We start from the raw sequence: 20,647 nt of genomic DNA on the forward strand, positions 1-20,647 counted from the left end.
CCTCCATACACTTTTCTACCAAGTAACTCCTTAAAGCTTATCTCACTGACTATACTTTTTCTCATCTATCCAAATATCTCTATGCATTATCATTTTTGAATGTGCAAGTTATTGTTGTAGGTGATTTGCATATTTCAAAGAATAACTAACTTTTTAAAAAAGTATCCATACATTTAAGATTGCCAATACTTGAAAAACCACAAGCAAATGTTTAATACATTTCCTTTATTATGCAATAATGCACTTGCCCATACACTGATTTCAGAATCAAATACAACCCTGATGAAACTTGCTGTTTCTAAGTTTACTAATTACTGCAAATGTATAAATGATAACATATACAGGTTTCAATTACTCAAAAAATATAATCTGCAGAAATGCAATACAACAGGGTAATTTTTATTTGTTGCAATTCAGAGATAGTTATTTTTGTTCCCCTCACAGCACAAACTACCCAAAAACAAAGAAAATTCCTGCACTTATTTACAAAGAAGCACCGATCCACAGTGCTGTAATTATTTATTCAATTCAACACCTGCTTCTAAAAACACTAAAATCTAGGGTAACTGCCCTCTGCTTATTTCAGTGCTCACACATTTACCACAAAAAGGTACATATAATGTTGGAAGATTTTAAGTGAAGCAATAATGCACTAAGCCAGTTAAATGATGGAAAAGGTAGTTTATAGTGTGAAGGAAATACTTTCAGCATTTTACTTGCTTACATGTCTTTGAGTTATGTTGACTTTTTAAACTGAATGTATCAAGGGAAGCATTTCAAATATAGCATGTGGCCAGAATCTGAAAAAAACATTCCTACAAAGAGTATAGAAGGTTTAAATGTTTCTTCTACATGTTAAGCTTGTATTGGTTCACAAAAAAGGCAACAAGCCAATGTGCTTTAACTACATTAGAATTTGAAAAGGAATATTTTTGTAAAACATATGCAGACAAGTGCTTTTGAAGGAATTTCCATGCAAAAATCAAAACCTGAAGAAATTATTGCAGCTGAGTCAATTAGAATTCCATACTGGAGGTAGCAAGGAAACAAACTTTCTATACAGCATACTCTTAGCTGCTTACTGCATTGGCACATTTGTATACAATTGAGAGTACTTGGTGGCTCTTAACTTTTTGCCAACTTGTGATGGGTCATAGTGTTACTTACTTTAGATAGAAAACTAACGGATGACAAAAATGGTTTGAACACCAGCACACATGTAACTGAGCATACTGCAACTTAATAAACCCATCACTAAGTCAAAGTCAAAGCACCAAGTACAATGAAATAAGGTCTAGGGCAGAGAAATAGGAAGGAGCTATGGTATTTGGCAATATAGAAAACGGAATACAAACTTAAGTTTTGTTGGTCTATGCTGTCAGCAAGTTGTAGGGCTCTACCGAATGTTTCTGAATTAAAGGGTCTTGCAGTAGCATATCTATGGCACCTGGAATGTCATCATTACTAGAAAGGGATTCCTAAAATTTGCCACCTATTCTAAATCCACCATTTTTAAAAAAAATAAATTACTTGTGCAAACTTTGATTATATAACACTGAGCATTCTAATTCAAAGTTTTTCTGCTCTTAATCTCAAGTAGCCAGTATTGATCTTTCTTTCCCTATAAATTAGTTCAGAAGTATGAAAGGGAGTGTCAGGTCTGAAAGTATGGCATATTCCTGTCTTGCTAAAATTACCTGCTGAGTGCTTCCAACGTTTTCCCATTTTATGCAAGATAACATTGACTGTTTTAAATATATATTTTTATAACGCAGAGCAACTCAGCCTTCATAGGTCAATCTTGTAATAATTTCATGGTGTGTTCCAGCACAGCCCAAGAGGATGAGATAACCTAGGACTCTGGTCATTGCAGAACATTTTGTAACTTGAAATACAAATTACAGGAAGTATGACAGATAAAAACCTGACTGACTAGTACTTAATTTACATAGGTTTCACTCAGGAGGGGGGGGGGGGGGGGGGGTGTTCTGCATCTTGGTATTATTGTCTTTCTCTACTGTAGCTCCTCTCTCCTATAGCTTCCAATAGTTCAGTAAAATAAAATTAAATTAAAAAGAAATGAATGACAGTCCTCTCACTAATTAAACCATATACTCTGGCTGTGATTTACATTATGTTGAGCTGTATGATTTGTTACAAAAATTATGCCATGACTTTTACCAGAGCTATTGAGGTGAAGTGAGGAGAAAAGTAGCAGTATGTGATTAGTTTAAGACAGTGACAGCTGAAAGCATTTTTAAAAAAATCACCTGGACAACTTAGTTTCTAATGAATAACATCTCAAATTATTCAAATTCAATACAAACAAAAGAGTTTATATTTGTTTAAGGAGGACTTTCCAGCATATAAACTTTAGCCCAAGGTGCTGTGCTAAACAAGTTGTTTTGCATTCCTGATATTAAATAAATCTGCATAAATGTAATAATCAGAATACTTTTCAAAGCTTGAAATATTTGATGTGCTTTGTAGATAAATAATCTAGGTTGTGAGTGAAATTTGAGCTAACCTTTACTTTGTTTAGTAAAACTTTGAAAAATTCTACAATACTTCAAATTTTGTACATTTAGATTAAAACCTAGAACAAAGGCTTTTGGCACAAAAACAGTGTATATTGTCTTGTTCTCCTTTTCTCCCTAACTTCATATGAAACTGTGCTAAAGATATATTTTTAAATTGTGTGAAAATGATGAAAAATAAAATTCAATTAAAATACCTGGCACAAATCAAAAACATGATAACCTCAAATGATATTTCACTGCTCCTTATGAAGGTTTCAGAGCTTGCAATTAAATTATAAATATTAAATTTAGATGGGAAAACTGACATCAAATGATACTTAAAAATAAATAATATGGAGAAAGGTTTTTCTGATTGGTCACATTAAAAAATTTAAATTAACAAATTTGTACAAATCTTCTTGGGTTACTACAGCAACTTAACAAGGAAGAGCTATGCTATATGTACACCAAAATTCACATTTCAACAGAATTTTATTAAGAAATTGTAACCAGCTACATATGGACAATTGTGTTGGCAGAGATTTATATAACATTCACAATCCAACACATATCACCAAGTCTTCTCTGCAGAATAGATTTGTCATCTTATTCGTAAAGCACCAAATAGTGCGACATGGAGCATATGAATTACTTTTGCAAATTTGAAAAACTTGAGGATTAAGGGCAGGTGAACATCAAAACGTGTACAGTTAAAAATTTGCTGGTTGTCACTGTTTCAATACTTTGCTTGAGGGTGAAAGACGACAATTTTCCCATAGTTACTCCTAAGCCACCATTAAAGTCACAGTTGCTCATTAATTTCTCTGAAATGTATTACTTTAAAGAATGATCAGGATTTTAAAATGGGTAAAGAGAGTTCAATAAAACAAGACCAATACATCTCTAGAACAAATGAATAACAAAATATTATATTGTGATACAAGGTTCATTCACATTTAGCATCTACGTTGTTAGATTAGCCCTCCTATAGTTTTCCAGAATAACACATTAGTGCCTGAGATTGCTCAGTCTGCTTTTGATGGGTCAATTCTCTCAAAAAACATTCCTGCACTTTGTGTTTGGTGACTATTGTTCAGTTGACCTTTTGAAGGTGCAGCTGGCTTGCAGAACAGTCTCAATCAAAATCTCAGTAAAATGCTTTGCAAGCTGAGCTAGTTAAACTGTGCAACAGTACCAAAAACTTAATGTGGAGTAGCAAAAGGGTGTGTGGGGAGAAAGGTAAGGTTTTTAGAATTGAACTTAATTTTATTAACAACTTTACCACTGAAATCAATAGGAAACAGATTTCAGTCTCACAAATACCTCCAATTTTGTTTGTGGGTGTATAAAATAAGGAAACCCATATTGTTTAGTTATGGTTTCTGCAATCATAATCACAACATTAACTACTTTTGAGTACTGATAAAAGGGTAAGGGGAAGGGGTAGCTATTTTGAAGAATGTACACATCCAGAAATAGATGTACACCTTAAGGTCAGTAGCTTTATATGCACATGATGATATATTCAACTTGTGTTTCTAGTTGTAATTGGAACTATAGTATTGATAGCCTGTTGCTAGCAAGCACAACTACTGTATCTTACCCAGGTCTTGCTAAACCTAATAGATTGTAATGTTATTGGAGAAGCCAAGTTTAGCTGTAATCAGAACAGATCACCCCTAATTAAACTGTATCAGAGATCTACCATTTAGTGGTTCAAGCAGAAATTAGAAAATGCCCCCTATCTTTCTTTAATCAGGTTGTGTCAATTCAATAATGGTCTATTTCTCTGATTTAATCGTTAATGAGATGGATCGGTGACTACAACTTTAAAAATGCTAGCAGCTTCATGATTTGAAATTGTTCAATATAAACTTCCCATGAGTATTAAACCTTTTCCCCAAACTGTCATTTTTCTTTTCACTCATTGTGAAAAATAAAAACTTATATTCTGCATAGCAAAGCAATATGATAACCCAGTAACTGTTGCAATACAAAAAACATCTAATATAACACACCTGGTCAGAAAATGATGAACTCCTAAACTATTCAAAAGGAATAGGAAGTAAATAGGACTATTAGTAGGATTTTCATTTTGAAACTTTTGAATCGAAATCTTTTAACTGACAGCAAGTTGAAAGTTAAAACCCTTTTCAAGAGTTCAAATGCGATTTCTGATCAACTTAAAACTATCTGAACCAGGTTGAGCTAGGATTTCGCCGGTTTCTGTTCAATTACTGATATTTATTAGTAATCTCTTGTTTATCCATTCACATTCCTGCTGTTAACTGAAGCTACTCCTGATTTTATGTTTAGCAAAGAAAAGAAGCTGCACTGAAGAGATCAATAAATATCAACATCTATTTATGCCCGTTCAGTAGGCCAATGACCACTGAAGACAGATTGAACTATATTGCTCTCAGCACTTTTCCACAGAACAGGTTTTGCAATTGATTAGAAACTTATAGTGGGAATCAATAATATATTGCAAGTTCAGTGACCATTTAAAGTGATGAATAAGCCTCGTGTCTTGATCATATTCATCTGTCTTCATCCAGGTATTTGGTGCTTACAGGACCTTGATGCAGTTCCGATGTCTCTACATGAACTGCAACTGACAGAATAGAGAGGGGCATTAATAAAACAAAAACTTCCTAGTTAATGGAAAATAAAAGTAGTTAATTTTACCTTTATCCTTTTCACTTCCAGAAAAAGGCTCACATCATACAGTTTAAGTGCAACAATTACCTGAGCTCCATTAACTGGTGCAAAAGGGTTAGTTGCTCTCATGACAGGTTGAGGATACATCATTGGGTGCTGTGATATCACAGGCAATGTTCCCACTGCAGGTACCTGTGAATGATACGAATAAACCAAAATTAACCAAATCAAAAGCTAAAAAACAAATGATCCTTGCAACATTCACACTGAGAATAATATACACCAAATTAGTGTGTACACACTGCACAGAGACTGGATGTGAAGAAACATTTAGCAATTTTTGCTCCTACCATTTTGTCTTTACACAAGCCTCCAAAATAAATGCAACACTGCAAAGAATTAATGAAAACTTAACAGAGCTAAATTTAAGAGTTCTCAAAACAGTAGTGGCATTCAGATAACCCTATAAACTAATGGAAACCAAACTTGAAGGTACCAAAATTCATAGGGCTTGTATGATGGCACTACTGCTGCACCTTAAACTGCTAAGAATAAAATCTTCAAACTATTTATTGATGCACACAGCCCACCAGTATAGTCCTTTATGGATCAGCAACAAAATTGTCAGTCTCACGTGGATTACACTGGTTCATAGCAGCAGCTTTCCACCATTTCCTTAATAGCTATGAGGGATGGGCAACAGACGTTAGTCAAGCCAGTGATATCAACATCTCATGAAAGAATAAAAAGATTGTTTGAGAAAAATCAAACATGCAATAAATCAAGTTTCCAGATGCATAATTTGATCCATCATACATGGCAAAGACAAAGAGGATGCCACAGGATTTTCAGTGCAGCCCCAGTTTTTATTAAAGTTGTCAGAAGGATTGATGACCATCCACACTGTGCCTACATCAAATAAGCACTTTACTTTCTAGCAACCCAATTTTATTTTGCAAAAATTAATTTGATTTTCCTTCCAGTGCAGGTGAAAGAAAGGAGTATGGGATTAACTGAAAGGACAGTAGTGAACCAAATGCGCTTTCTGATGTCCTTTGGGAAAGAAATCTGCCATTCATATCTGGTCTGGTCTACACGCGACTTCAGATCCACAGTAACGTGCTTGACTCTTACCTGCGCTTTGGGGAATTACAGTTGGGCAATAAATGCTGGCCTAGCCAACGATGCCCACATCCTATGAATTAATTTACAAAATCAGAACAGCTGCATGGCTGCACTCAAGTTTGTGAGCAGAAGAGTGATCATTGCCCAGTTTACACAAAAACTTGCATATCATCCCAATGTGGCAAATTACTTCAAATATTTTCTAAGAAAAGCACACCACATATATTGAATAGGACACATTGGAGAGTCCACAAGTACTTAGTAAGCACATTTATTTCAAGGTGCAATACTGAGTGACACAGGTCATGGGAGGACCCAAATTCAATCTGGTTTCAATCAAGGCAGTGCTGGTGTACTGTTGACATCAGTGGCCTTTAGGATGGCTGAGGGAATGACGATCATAATAGAATGATTAAAAAGAAAGGATTTCCTACTTCTCACTTACATAACAACCCTTGGCTGGGAAATTGGTGTTTGAAAAAGAGAATGAAATACAGTTATTACTCCTACATCATTGACCATCTTCAGAAGAATAATTACATGGAATTAAGTGTACAAATTAGGTACTTACCATTCCATATACAGGCACTTGAGATGTTGACACTGGGAAAGACATTGGGGTAGGAACCTGCATTGCAATAAAACATCAGCTAAAGATCACAGAGGCTTGTACTACATGAAATTAAAAAGGATTTTATACCTAATTGGTGTCTCAACGAGAGGCTCAGAAGAGATCACAAATTTGACAGTGAGCAACATAAAAAGGTAAGGCAAGATATGTAAGCTTTAAGAACTATCTTAAAGGGTGGAAACAAAGGGAGAAAGCTAAATAAAAGGAATTCCAGCTTTCAAGGCTTTGAAAACTGAAGACGTGGGCAACAACAGTGGAGCCAATAAAATCAGAAGTGTCATACTGGACTCAAAACTAACTTTATTTCGCTCTTCATGTACGCTGCCAGATTAGCAGAGTTTCTCCAGCATTTTGTTTTTATTTCAGATCTCCAGTATCTGCAGGATTTTTAAAAAAGATATTTAAAAATCAGGGCTGCCGGAGAGGACATATGTTAGAAGATATTAGGGCTAGAGATCAAAAAAGGGAGAGATCATGGAGGGAGTTGAAACAAAGATGAGAATTTTAAAATTGAAGTGTTTGCTTAATCAGGAGCCACATTAGATCAGTCACAAGAATGATGAATGAACAGGATTTGGTAGGAGTTAAGACATGGACAGAGGTTTGAATGACCATAAAGTAAGTGAAACAAAGATTCCCAGGGGTGGTTTTGGAAATAGTTTAGTCTTTAAATAACTAAAGCATTGTTGAGGGCTGTAGCAGCAACAGAACTGAAATAGGGGCAAAATCAGAAAGGCAAACTGGTGATCTTAGCATATGTGGTGATACATAGTAAGAAATCGATCTTGGGGTCATGATTCACAACAAGTGCCGAAACTCTGGTACAGCCTCAAGATAGTTGCTGTAGGGAGAGGGGTATGAGTTGATGGCGAAGAGATAGAGTTTATAGTAAGGACTGGTGATGATAGTTTCATCGGGGGAAATTACTGCTCATCAAGTATTTGATAGGCGACAAACAAATTTAGAGGCAGCAGGGAATCAAGATTCATGGCTAGTGCACACGTATATAAATGATTTGGATGAAAATATTGGAAGCATGGTTAGTAAGCTTGCGGATGACACCAAAGTTGGTGACATAGTGGACTGTGAAGATAAGATTACAGAGAGATCTTGATCAATTGGCTGAGGAGTGGCAGATAAGAGTTTAATTTGGATAAATCTCAGATATTGCATTTGGGTAAATCAAGCAAGGGCAGGACTTGTACAATTAATTGTAGGGCTCTGGGTAGTGTTGTAAAACAGAAACCTAAGAGTTTGGTACATAATCCTTTGAAATGTGCATCACGGTTAAGACAGCATTCAGCACACTTGCCTTCATTGCTCGGACTAGGGAGTATAGGAGTCCGGATGTCATATTGAGATTGTACAGGATGTTGGTAAGGCCTGTTCTGAAGTACTGTGTAAATTGGAGAGTGCAGAAAAGATTTACCAGGATATTGCCAGGAATGGAGGGTTTGGGTGATAAAAATAGGCTGGGATTTTCTTAGAGGTTTGAGGTCATGAGGGACTTAGAGAAGGCAAATAAGCAAGGCTGTTTTCCCTAGAGTGGGAGAGTTCAAAACTAGGGGGCTTTTTTTAAAAAATGGTGAGGAGAAGAGAAGAAAGTTTTAAAAAAGGATGAGGGGCAACTTTCTTTTTTTAAAAAATGAAAGTGGTTCATGAGAAATGAGCTGCCAGAGGAAGTGGTGGATGCAGGTACAGTTGTAAAATTTAAAAGACGTTTGGACAAGTGCACGATTAGGAAAGGTTTGAAGAGATATGGGCCAAAACACAGGCAAGTGGGACTAGTTTACTTTGGGAACAAGGTCACTGTGGACTAGTTTGACAGAAGGGTCTCTGACTTTATGCATATTTAAATCATATTAGGGTCCAAAGTTTGATCCTTAAGGAACACTACAGATAACAGTAAGGGAATGTGGAAAGACTAACTCCACTAGTCATCTAAAAAGGGGGAGGTTTGGAAAGTGCTATACTGTTGTCTATACTGGAGAGTCTCTGGTAGAGAGAGAGAAAAATCTCATCTGGTGAATGTATCGAGAGTCAGTTAAGAAAGATGATTGGAGATGTTGGAATCATGGTAAAGCCACTGGACTGATAATCCAGAGCTCCAAGCTAATATTTTGTTAGCATGGATGTGAACCTCACCATGGCATCTGGTGAAATCAATAAGTTTTTGAATGAAATGCTAGTTTAGTGGTGACTGTGTCATCATTGTTAGAATTTGGGGTCCTCTTTAAGAGAGTTTCTTTCACCTTCCATAATTCTGATGTAGCACAAGACCTTATTTAACAGTTTTATAGAAACTAACTGCCCAGTTCAGTTATCAGGTGCCACATTATCCTATGACGAGTACAATATTTTCAAAAAAGAAATGTTTATTTTTAAGAATAAAAAAACAAACATTCAAATAGAAGTGGGCAAGGGGACAATGGTCAACTGATGTCACATGTAATTGTCCCATGGTCATTGGTTGAAAGGATTCAGCACAAGTTACCTGCCCTTGGAAATAGGCTATATCAACAGGTTTCTACTCATTGTGAATGACTCAAACTGCTCCATTTAGACTAACTTTTTTGTGGACTCATCTTATTTCTAACTTGTATGTGTTTTGAGCTATTAGTGTGTCTTGTGGTTAGCTACTAACAAATTCACTTGTTAACTCAAGAAAGCCTCGTTAAATAAGCTCTTTCAAAAGGAATTAAATTCTGTCTGGGAGAAGGGCATCCATAAGGGAAGGGATAATTTTAAAATTAATCTTGCCATAACCAACCAAAAGAGCAGGTGAATAAGGAATGTTTCCTCAGCAGACAGATTAAATAATTTCAGTTATCCCATCTGTAATCATAAAATTGGGAAACCTCACCTACGGATGATTTGCAATTGCTTGAAGTGTGTGTCTGTGATTTGCACCCACAGAAGACAAACAGAATTAGATTGGGTAAATTGTCACTTTGATAGCCATTTTAAAAAAAACTGCAAAAGGCTTCAAGTTCCCATTGCTGCAGTAATTTCTGTATTCTGTACCAGCCTGTTCCTAGTAGAATTAGGGCAAGTTAGTTTTACAGATTTAAAAGTTCTGCTCCTTGAACAGTTAAAGAGATTAGTGAGTCACTTGAGATGTAAACGAAGAAAACCCCTAAATTAAGATACTTCTCTGGGGTTGAAGGTCTATGGAGCATATTGCTGGGAAAAAGGGCTGAATCTTTCTTTCTGCTTTTTATACACTTAGTCTTTTACTGAAGTACACTGAACATATGAATGGGAGGCGGTCAGTGACCACCAAGATAATCAAAATACAAGAATAAAACTGGTGTTAAATCATGCCAGGTTTCATTCTGATCGACGATGCCCTCCACCTCCCGCTCCTCTGCCCTTGAGCCCCGCCCCTCCAATCGCCACCAGGATAGAACCCCACTGGTCCTCACCTACCACCCCAACCTCCATATACATCGTATCATCAGTCGTCATTTCCACCACCTCCAAACGGACCCCACCACTAGGGATATATTTCCCTCCCCTCCCCTATCAGCGTTCCGAAAAGACCACTCCCTCTGTGACTCCCTCGTCAGGTCCACACCCCCCACCAACCCAACCTCCACTCCCAGCACCTTCCCCTGCAACTGCAAGAAATGCAAAACTTGCACCCACACCTCCTCTTAAGGCCCAAGGGATCCTTCCATATCCGCCAAATTCACCTGCACCGCCACACACATCATTTACTGCATCCAATGTGGCCTCCTCTATATTGGGGAGACAGGCCGCCTACTTGTGGAGCGTTTCAGAGAACACCTCTGGGACACCCGGACCAACCAACCCAACCACCCCGTGGCTCAACACTTCAACTCCCCCTCCCACTCCACCAAGGATATGCAGGTCCTTGGACTCCATCGCCAGACCATAGCAACACTACGGTTGGAGGAAGAGCGCCTCATCTTCCGCCTAGGAACCCTCCAACCACAAGGGATGAACTCAGATTTCTCCAGTTTCCTCATTTCCCCTCCCCCCACCTTGTCTCAGTCAAATCCCTCGAAATCAGCTCCGCCTTCCTAACCTGCAATCTTCTTCCTGACCTCTCCGTGCCCACCCCCACTCCGGCTTATCACCCTCACCTTGACCTCCTTCCACCTATTGCATTTCCAATGCCCCTCCCCCAAGTCCCTCCTCCCTACCTTTTATCTTAGCCTGGCTCATGCCTGAAACGTTGATTCTCCTGCTCCTTGGATGCTGCCTGACCTGCTGCGCTTTTCCAGCAACACATTTTCAGCTCAGGTTTCATTCTGGATCTGACAACCATTGAGAGATGATACCACTACCAATACCTTTGGATAGAAACTTAGCAACATTTGGGAAATCCATTGTGCATCTTCTGACACAGTTATAACTCCCTCTTCCTGTTAAGTACAAGATACTTGGCAACAGGGCAAATACAAGATTTAAATTAGGAATCAGTCATGAAGGCCAATTTCAGGATTCAACCAGTTCTGCACAAAATACCCAAGCTTATAGCTGATATTTATTTGGTTCTGGATGATTCAAATCTGTCCACTTCTGATCAGACACTATTTTGGTTTAAGTTAATGCAAATAGAGATCACACAAGCTATGAAACACCAGTTATTGATTGTTACTAGAAACATGCACTTGCTGAATTCAAAATATATTGGGTTTCTAACAGTATTTTAGTTCACAGAACATATTCAAGCAGTTCTAAACATACCATTCCTGGTACATTCATTGGCATGGCACTCCAGGATGTCGACGTAGTGGTCTTTGGCTGCCAGTTTGTTCCTCCTGTTAATTTCCTTTCTCCACTCTGGGTCCATTGCTGATCCATTCTAAGCATGAAACAAATAAAGATCAGCTTTGACAAAAAAAACCCAGGGATGGCTATCAATAGTTTACACCACACTATTTACATATGAACTAGGAGTAGCAGTAGCAATTCAACCCTTTGAGCCTGCTCCACCATATAGTGAGATCATTGGCCGATCTCATCTCAGCCTCAACTCCACTTTCCTCCTGCTCTACATAACCCTTCAACGCACTAAAATAAAAAAATTGTCCATCTATCCCCTCTTTAAATTTACTCAATGTCCCAGCATACACCACTCCCTAAGGTATGTTCATGACCCTTTAAGAGATGCAATTTCTCATCTATTTTAAATCTGCTATCCCTTATTCTAAAAGGAAGGCCTCTCATTCTGGATTGCCACACAAGGAAACACTCCAAGTCTACTTGGTCAATCTCTTTCGTGTATCAATTAGATAGGATCTCCTTTTCTATACTCCTTGGAGTTTAAAAGCTTAACTGCTCAATCTCTCATAAGATAAACCTCATCTGGAATCAATCTAGCAAACCTCCTCCAATAAAACTACATCCTTCAAGTAATTGTATGCAATAGTGTAGGTGTGATCTCACTAATGTACAGTGGCAGTAATACCTCCCTATTTGTTGCATCCTGTGGTCCTAGGATAGAATGTTTATTCTTGTGGTCATTTGTTCCAGTTTGCAATCCACTATTTCTTATTGTGGGCAGTGTTTCCTCTGATTTTCTGGCTGGCAGCACAGACCTCCAAGGCCCACGCATGGCAGCAACTTCTGGAACCCGAAGACAATGTCACAATTGGCATGTGGATGCCAATCACAATTTGCAGGTGGATGCCAATCACAATTTGCAGGTGGATGCCAATCACAATTTGCAGAACATAGGAGCACCTGCACTCTCACACAACTTTGAGGTGGGCATTTTAAAGGAATTGAAGGTTTCTCCAGCAAGTGGACAAAATCCAGGATGAAGAGTCTAGGTCGATTCACGTTTTTAAAAAAAAAAGGAAAAGCTGTTGCAGGAAATAGGATTTGGAAAAATACACTTGCTACTGGCGCATTCTAGAGACAGTTCCATCGGACACAATACCTTCACCAAAGCCTCTCACTTAAATATTAAATTAGTGACAAATATGCCAGATAGATGGCATGAGACAGTTTACTTGAAGGTGACTGACATAATGCAAACTGTTTTGCGAGAATTGTCCTACCAAAAAAAACTTACTCTAAGAGGAAATTTTTTTTTAAAAAAAATGAGAAATGGAATAATGTCTGCTACATTGCATTTGGTTGAGAGAATAAAAAAAACTTGCTGCTGCTGAAACTGACTAATGGTTTCATCAGTTGGAGATGCAAAGTACTAAGGTATGATATTGATATCAAATTTGTATCACTAACTCAACTGCTTGACCCAGGTCACAGCTACATGGCTCCAAACAAACATGCTCACTTATGACTGCAGAGTGCAATTTTTTGCAATTCTTCAGAAAATGATGTCGTTCACAGCTCCATGCAAAGACCAGGCTGAAAAAAAAAGGCACTGAACATTTATTGCAGTGACCATCTCCAGCAAAGAGAGGACATCCTAGGCACTACTGTTACTGAAACACCACCAATTCCCTAGGGATTACCAATGGTCAGAAACCTAACTGGTTCAAACCCACAAATGCTGTGGCTACTAAGTCAGATCAGGAGCTGAAAATTCTAATTACTAATTCCCCTCCTGATCCTCCAAATCTTATTTATAAGGCACAAGTCAGGCATGTGGCAGAATACACTCCTGTTTCTGGATGTGTGAACTAAGTGAGGCACTAACTGAAATGCTCTCTCGAAGAGCAAGTGCAGATACAGTGAGATAACTGGCCTTATTTTGCACTGTAATAATTCTGCAATTCAGTATACAGCTTGAATAATACCAATGCTTGCTACTACCTAGGACACAGCAACTCATTTGATAACCCATCCATTACCTTAAACATTGACCAACATTAGTGCACAGTACCCCACTAAGTCACCACGGAAAACAAACACTTGATAAGCAAATGGAAACATCACCGCATGGTCTCCTCAAAGCCACACACACCCTTCCTTCGAAATTTGTTGCTATTCTTTCATGTCATTAAATGAAAAATCTGGAACTACCACCCCAACAGGACTGTAAAAATAAAACCAAGATGGCAGCTTACTACCATCGTCTCAAAAGCATGTATGGATAAGCAATAAATACTTCCTGTTAGCAATTCCCATATCTCATGAACAAATGAAAAAAAAACTGACTGCAGTTTTGCAATACTTCTGATTAACTAGACAACCACTCTAATCCAGAATCTGGTTTCCAGCATCTGCAGTCATTGTTTTTACCTAGCTAAATTCACTGACAATTAAAACCAGAAAGGAAAAGCTGCCTGCAAAAACTTGACTTCCTCAAAATATGTTTATGTACACAGACACATTTATATGTATCTCCAGGTTTTCATACATATCAGATAGCCACTGACCAAAAACGTTCACATGAGAAATGCTGCTCTTAAAGTATTTTGATATTCATTTCCCAGTGTATGTGTAGCCAAAAAAAAAAGCTCCTTTTCATGTGGAAATAGATTTCACTAAAAGGAAAATACATGCAATATCCAAACATACATATGGATCAGTGTGGGGAAATCTACATATTTTTCAACAGGAAAGATTGTAGTCCCACTAAAAAAAGGGACCTACAATATTTATCAGTAGGGAAGGGAATTGTTCCCAGACGGTGGCAGAGGGAGTAGTGCAAGGAAGAGATGAGCACTCGAGATACTTGAATTCAGGGATCAGCGATAAGTACAGTTTACATTCACCGCTGCTGTGCAGTCAGTTACTTCTTTTACTTTGAGCAATGTTGGAACGTGTCAGAGGCAAGTTCCAATTTACCAGTTTTTCTTTTACCTCTCTCTCTCTGAAAGGGAATTGAAGTGTTTCACCCCTTCAGTCTCTGAGTTAAGTTTCTATTGTGGGAAAGCAAGAAGTTGCAATAGAAATTTGAGATTAGACGTGCTTGGCAGGTGAAGTTGAGCTATGAAGATAGATCAAACAAACCCGGTTCCTCTTATTATCCTGTATTGCGTGACCCTTCCCTGTTAAATTCCATTTTCTGAACCAGTAGAATTGATAAATATTGGAGGTCTTTACCTTTTCAATGGAGTTCCTACGAAATTCAAATCTATGAAAAAAACAAAACGTCACTGGAACATCAATAGCCAATTGTCCACTCAATTAGCATCACAATAGACACTGCAGAAAACAGCTGATCGATTTGGAAATTATTTTTAAAAATCAGATTAATTCTGTGAAGCAGCTATGGTATAGCAACAGAACACTGTAGATCAAGTACTGTGATGAACCAGTTCTGATGAAAGATCATTGACCTTAAAATGTGAATTTAATACTTCTCAAATAGGCCAGTTTTGTTTAAAATCATCTTGTTTTTATTTCACATTCCAATATTTGCAACATTTCAATTCTGCATTAGCCCATTGTTGTTTGTGGGATTTTGCTAGTAAAAATTGGTTGGCACACTTGTTTCCGTTAAAACAATGACTATGCTTCAGAAGGAAATTAAGTGACTGAAGTACATTGGGATATTCTGGTAACACCAACAGCGCTTTATAAAAGCGAGTTCTTTTTCACATTAGATATTGCTAACTAACCGATTCCCTTCATGGACATGTTACACTGGAAAAAATAGTGGGATGCAAATACTTGTTCCCTGAAACTTTTCTCCAATTCATAATTTGCAAACATACTCGAGATACTTGAATTCAGGGATCAGCGATAAGTACAGTTTACATTCACCTCTGCTGTGCAGTCAGTTACTTCTTTTACTTTGAGCAATGTTCCCTTTTAAATTTCATGGTACTGGGAACCTCAAAGCACAATTTTGTCCATGGGAAATTCAAATGTTAAAATCATTACTTACTGCTGGAATTAATCTGTATATTTCTCCTGAAGAATGAAGTTGAGAGTGACCTACTTATTTTTATGCATGGTATATTCCAGACTGCTGTGTAGCCTCATGTTTAAGCGGACACAATGTTCTATATTTTTCCACAGAGAACTTGAAGGAAATGTAATAACTTTCAAGGAGGGAATTAGAGAAATACTTGAAGAACAAACATTCAGACTTGAGACAAGAATAGGGGAGCTGGACTAATTTGATAGCTTCACCAGCACAGGCATGGTGAGTCAAATAATCAAAAGCTGCAAACACTCCCTCACTCCTCCACAATTCTTCACAAAGCACCCAAGCTACATTAAACATTTATAGACAAATGTTTAAGATTGTTTCAATCTCGGCTAGGTGTGTTCCAACAAAGGCCAGAGGCAACAGAAGCAAAATCAGGGCTTTTTGGTGAGGGGGGGTCAAATATTAAGTGTGAACATCCCAACAAAGAGAATATGATGAAACAAAATGTTGCTTGTTGGGTAAATTCTTCAAGCAAGTAGTAACCATTGTATTAGATTTTGTAACAAACTATGATGCAAGTCTGCAGTTTGATCTACCTTTCCCAAATGCCAAAGGAGGGGAGAAAACAGTTTCATGACTGAATTTTTGTCCATGGTCAACTCCATTATTGCGTCTGGAAGCAGCATGGTATTAAGCTGAAGATTAACAGACTGTACCAAATAATCATCCTTACCAACCAGTTGTATCTCACAATCTTTGATCTGAACAGACATCAAATCTAGCTTTTGGAAGTCTTCCAAAGACGTTAGTTCTTTGAATTCTCAATGGCAGGAGAAAAACAGTGATCATTCATTGAGTGGGCCTGAACATGGAGACCAACCTACAGAAAATTTGACTTTACACGCAGGCCACATTTACCACATCAATTTAGCCAGTACAAAAAGTACAAGGATACTGGAAAAAAGACTTGCAAGTTTTTGAAGGACTGCATCTGACTGGCCAAACTGGAGGCAAATACAGAAGTTTGGTTCAGCATCCTTCATAATCCATTTATGTCAAGCTCTGCAGTGCAAAAGTTCCCTCAAGCATCAGCATGAACCGTCAGTTTAGTGGATACCCATACAGATCCTGCATTAGACTGTTAGTTGGGAGAGGATACCATGAACAATGAAATCACTTACAACTTAAACTTTCAGAGGGACAGATAGGAGATGCAAAGAAGTTGGAAATCCAAATGGCAGATTTTTTTTTTTATTTTCCAAAAAGTGAGGGAAAGTTGAGGAAGGGAATATAACAAATGTTATTTACAGTACCAATTGCTTCTTAAAAAGTAAGTAAGTAGCACTTCAAACATTGGTTCACAAAATTTAAAACCAATGGAATAAAAGGACCAGTGTCAGCATGAGTTTTAAAAAAAGTGGATCAAGGACAGGAAACTGCATGTTATGGTAAGCGGTGGTTCTTTAGACAGGAGGATGGTAGATCGTGGTTTATATATAAACTTTATAAATGATTACATTTTAGAATAAGAAAATTTCAAAATATACAGGAATCACTGAATATTGAGTTAGAAAGTCTTAGCCATAAATCACTCATCTAAATCTTTACAGCTGTTCTCAATAGCAATAAACTGGTTTGCTTTCGAATACATACTGCCCACAAGGTTGGCAAGGGATGAATCCAAGTCATTTGCTAGTAGTTTGTTGTTTTGCTGGTTCACTGGCGGTGTTTCATCTTTGGCAAGTGAAGTTGATTGTGGCATTAATATTTCACCTAGTCGATCAAACCTTGGTAAGAAAATAAAAAAGGTCAAAAGATAAGACAACGTTTGTCCATACAATCCATCTTTCCAAGCTCCGAATTTCATTACTTTCTGGGCAATACAAAATGTTCCAAATAGTAGTTCAACTGCTTCAGAAACATTTTTGTCCACAAGGTTTAATTTAACACATTGCATGTAATTGAAGCAGAGATATATGTGGACTTCAAAAGGTTTTAAACAATAGTTTAAAATTGCCACTCAAACATTTAAGGCTGTGTACAGAAACTGGACTCACCCAACCCCAAAAATTTTGATAGTGTTGAAAGATAGTAAACAACATTAACAAAAATTAAAAATCACAACACCAGGTTATAGTCCAACAGGTTTAATTGGAAGCACTAGTTTTCGGAGCACTGCTCCTTCATCAGGTGGAGTACATAATTGCTAGACACAGGATTTATAGCAAAAATTTGCACAGAATTTGCTATAAATTGCGTCTTACAATTGTGTAAGTCACAGAATTGATTAAAGGAGCAGCGCTCCAAAAGCTAGTGCTTTCATTTAAACCTGTTGGACTATAACCTGGTGGTGTTGTGTGATTTTTAAACTTTGTACACGCCAATCCAACACCAGCATCTCCAAATCAACATAAATAAGTGAAAATGCCAAACTTTGTTAAAGTGGAACTATTACAAATAACTATTCATTAAGATGCAATTGATTTACATGTTATTAAAATTTGTTGAACATATAAATTCTCATTCTACTGCCATATATTCAGGATGAGGAAAATTAATGACTTGCACATGATCAGAATGCATTTACAAGAGTTTCCAGGGCAGACTAACAAATTGACTCAAATGCTCAAAGGAACAAATGTACAATACATTATTAATTGTGCTATCTGGTAGGTTGTTTCGTAGTTTAACTATTATAATATATGATGTAATATAATGTGATTTGCAGTTTAGCTTGTACTAAACAGTCTAGTTATGAGAATGCTGTCGCTCTTTGGACAACATCTGTTGCAATATTAAGTACTGTTACAAATGCAAAATAATTTACAAATCAATTAATTCACGATTGTGCATGTAGAAAACGATCTTGCATAAGATATAGATGATCGTTAGGATGCAAGGAGACGTGTATGATGTGAACTTGTTTTCCTGTTAAACAACCTGCATTGTTTTGGCCTCCTTTTATCTTCTCTCATTTTCTTTTCATTAAATCTCCTATCCATATTCATACCCAACATTTAATTTTGACCCTAATATTTACAGCTACCCGAAACATTGCTTGCAGCCTTCCAATCCTCCTTCAAATCACAATTCTCTCAGTAAATGGTTATAAAAAGAACTCCTTGCTCAAGATTTTACAACAGCATTTTTGGACTTCCAACGGTATAGCCTAAATTCCTCAATTTGATGAGGTTACCATCACTGAGACTTCAACAACCATTTTTATCTTTATATTCTAATGCTTAGCTAAAATATCAAATGTCCGTCATTCTGTATGAGTACAACTGACACAGAACTGTTCTAACCACCCATTGCTGTATCTGGCTTGTTAATTGTCAAACTCTAGCAGTTTTCAATCCCTCAGCCAAAATAGCATACTATTCTAGTGTCAATTAGAGTGTTTTATTTTGCTGGAATGCATATTCCTTTAAGGCTTCAAAATGCAGTGATTTTAGTTTCCCGAAACCAACTGGCTGCTCAGTGATACAACGTTATTGACCTAACTGCTGAATAAACATTGGTTAGGACAAATTTGATCAATGGGTGAGGCAAAACAAATCAAAAGAAATATTAGCCTGGATCTTCCAGTAGGCCATGAAGTTTGCACTGATTGAACAACACTGCTCATTTCTTTCAGGATCTTCAGATCCAGGCTGAAATAAAACCGGAAATGCAGGATTTCCTTAGTCCGTCCAGCACATGTAGTAGGGTTGTGAGAAGGAGAGGAGTAGCTGACATAATCAGTTAAGCTTTTAAAAGGTCCAAGTGTTTCAATGGATGTGTGTGGGTTAATGAATGGATGAGAATATGCATGAACGACTGACTGACTGATTGTATTTTGGGGAATTGGCAGGGTGGGGCAGGAAGTGAAGAGATGGAAAAAAGGAGTGTTGCATGGTGAGCTGAGAAGCTCTACAGCTGTTATACCACATATTGCACAATTTAACATTTCCAGAATAAGTACACAGGTAAGCCCTACATGTCTAGCCCAAATGTCTGCCTTGAGATCAGTGTCAGATACGTTTACAGAGTGTCCCAATCCAGAGCATCAACCTATTGGAAAATTCAAATTCCTAAGCAAATCATATGCATGTCAATACCTGTTGACTTTCTCACAATCCTGACAAGGTCCTAACAGACATATAGCACATGTCTCATCTCTCAATCGAAAGACAGTATTAAGACCACTATCATCAGAGAACAGATTGTAAGTATAACAAGCTTTTAGTCTACAGCAATACATTATATTGACAAAGAGAAAGAGTCTGACGGAAATGGAAAGAGGTCATAGAATGTTTATAATTTTTAATGTATTATCAATAAGAACAGAATATAAAAATCAGGTCTCTAGCTATCTAAACTCAATTAGTCAATGAAATTCAACTTACCCATTCATTCAGCAAGATGACATCAACCCAGAGTTGTCGCATGTAAAGTAAGGAGAAAGTTGAATTAATATCAGAACTCCATGCAATAAACAAGGGAAACACACAGGCAACAAACTCCAAAATACTTTTTGAATATAGTTTTCACATTGTGAAACAACGTTCTTGATATTGTTAATGTGGTCCATTTATAATGGCAATACACTTATACACTAAAAAAAATTTTCCAGTCACATTTCAAAAATCAAGAATTTCAGTCGACCTTTCTCAGATTCCTGGTAAATATTTTCTGAACCTTCTCCAATTTAATAATATCCTTCCTATAACAGGGTAATGAGAACAATGCACAATACACCAGAGAGATCTCACCAACATCCCATACAACCTCAACATGACATCCCAACCCATATACTCAAAAGGTCTAAACAATAAAGGCAAATATGCTAATCACATTTTTAACCACCCTGGCTACCCCGATTCCAGATTCAGTGCCTACAGAACCTTTACTGGAGCAAAACAAGTTAGTTTCTTCAACTAGAAGATAATAGCCATAGTATTT

At 37.3% G+C, this 20,647-nt stretch overlaps 1 protein-coding gene across 3 annotated transcripts in view; it reads right to left on the reverse strand.

The window, feature by feature from the left end:
- Positions 1 to 210: 210 nt before the first annotated feature.
- Positions 211 to 20,647, reverse strand: part of LOC122557277 (phosphatidylinositol-binding clathrin assembly protein) — a 158,999-nt gene continuing 138,562 nt past the window's right edge. For all 3 annotated transcript variants that reach the window (XM_087991996.1, XM_087991997.1, XM_087991995.1), the window contains 6 exons: positions 17,357 to 17,476; positions 14,929 to 14,959; positions 11,653 to 11,770; positions 6,877 to 6,933; positions 5,268 to 5,372; positions 211 to 5,133 (listed from right to left, as the gene is read on the reverse strand). In XM_087991996.1, the coding sequence (XP_087848122.1) occupies positions 5,119 to 5,133; positions 5,268 to 5,372; positions 6,877 to 6,933; positions 11,653 to 11,770; positions 14,929 to 14,959; positions 17,357 to 17,476 (446 nt within the window). In that variant the 3' untranslated portion in view covers positions 211 to 5,118. The remainder of the gene's footprint in view (positions 5,134 to 5,267; positions 5,373 to 6,876; positions 6,934 to 11,652; positions 11,771 to 14,928; positions 14,960 to 17,356; positions 17,477 to 20,647) is intronic.

This window comes from Chiloscyllium plagiosum, unplaced genomic scaffold (assembly GCF_037043375.1).
Source record: "Chiloscyllium plagiosum isolate Xiang-an unplaced genomic scaffold, Cpla_swu_hap1 HiC_scaffold_11, whole genome shotgun sequence".
NCBI lineage: Eukaryota > Metazoa > Chordata > Chondrichthyes > Orectolobiformes > Hemiscylliidae > Chiloscyllium > Chiloscyllium plagiosum.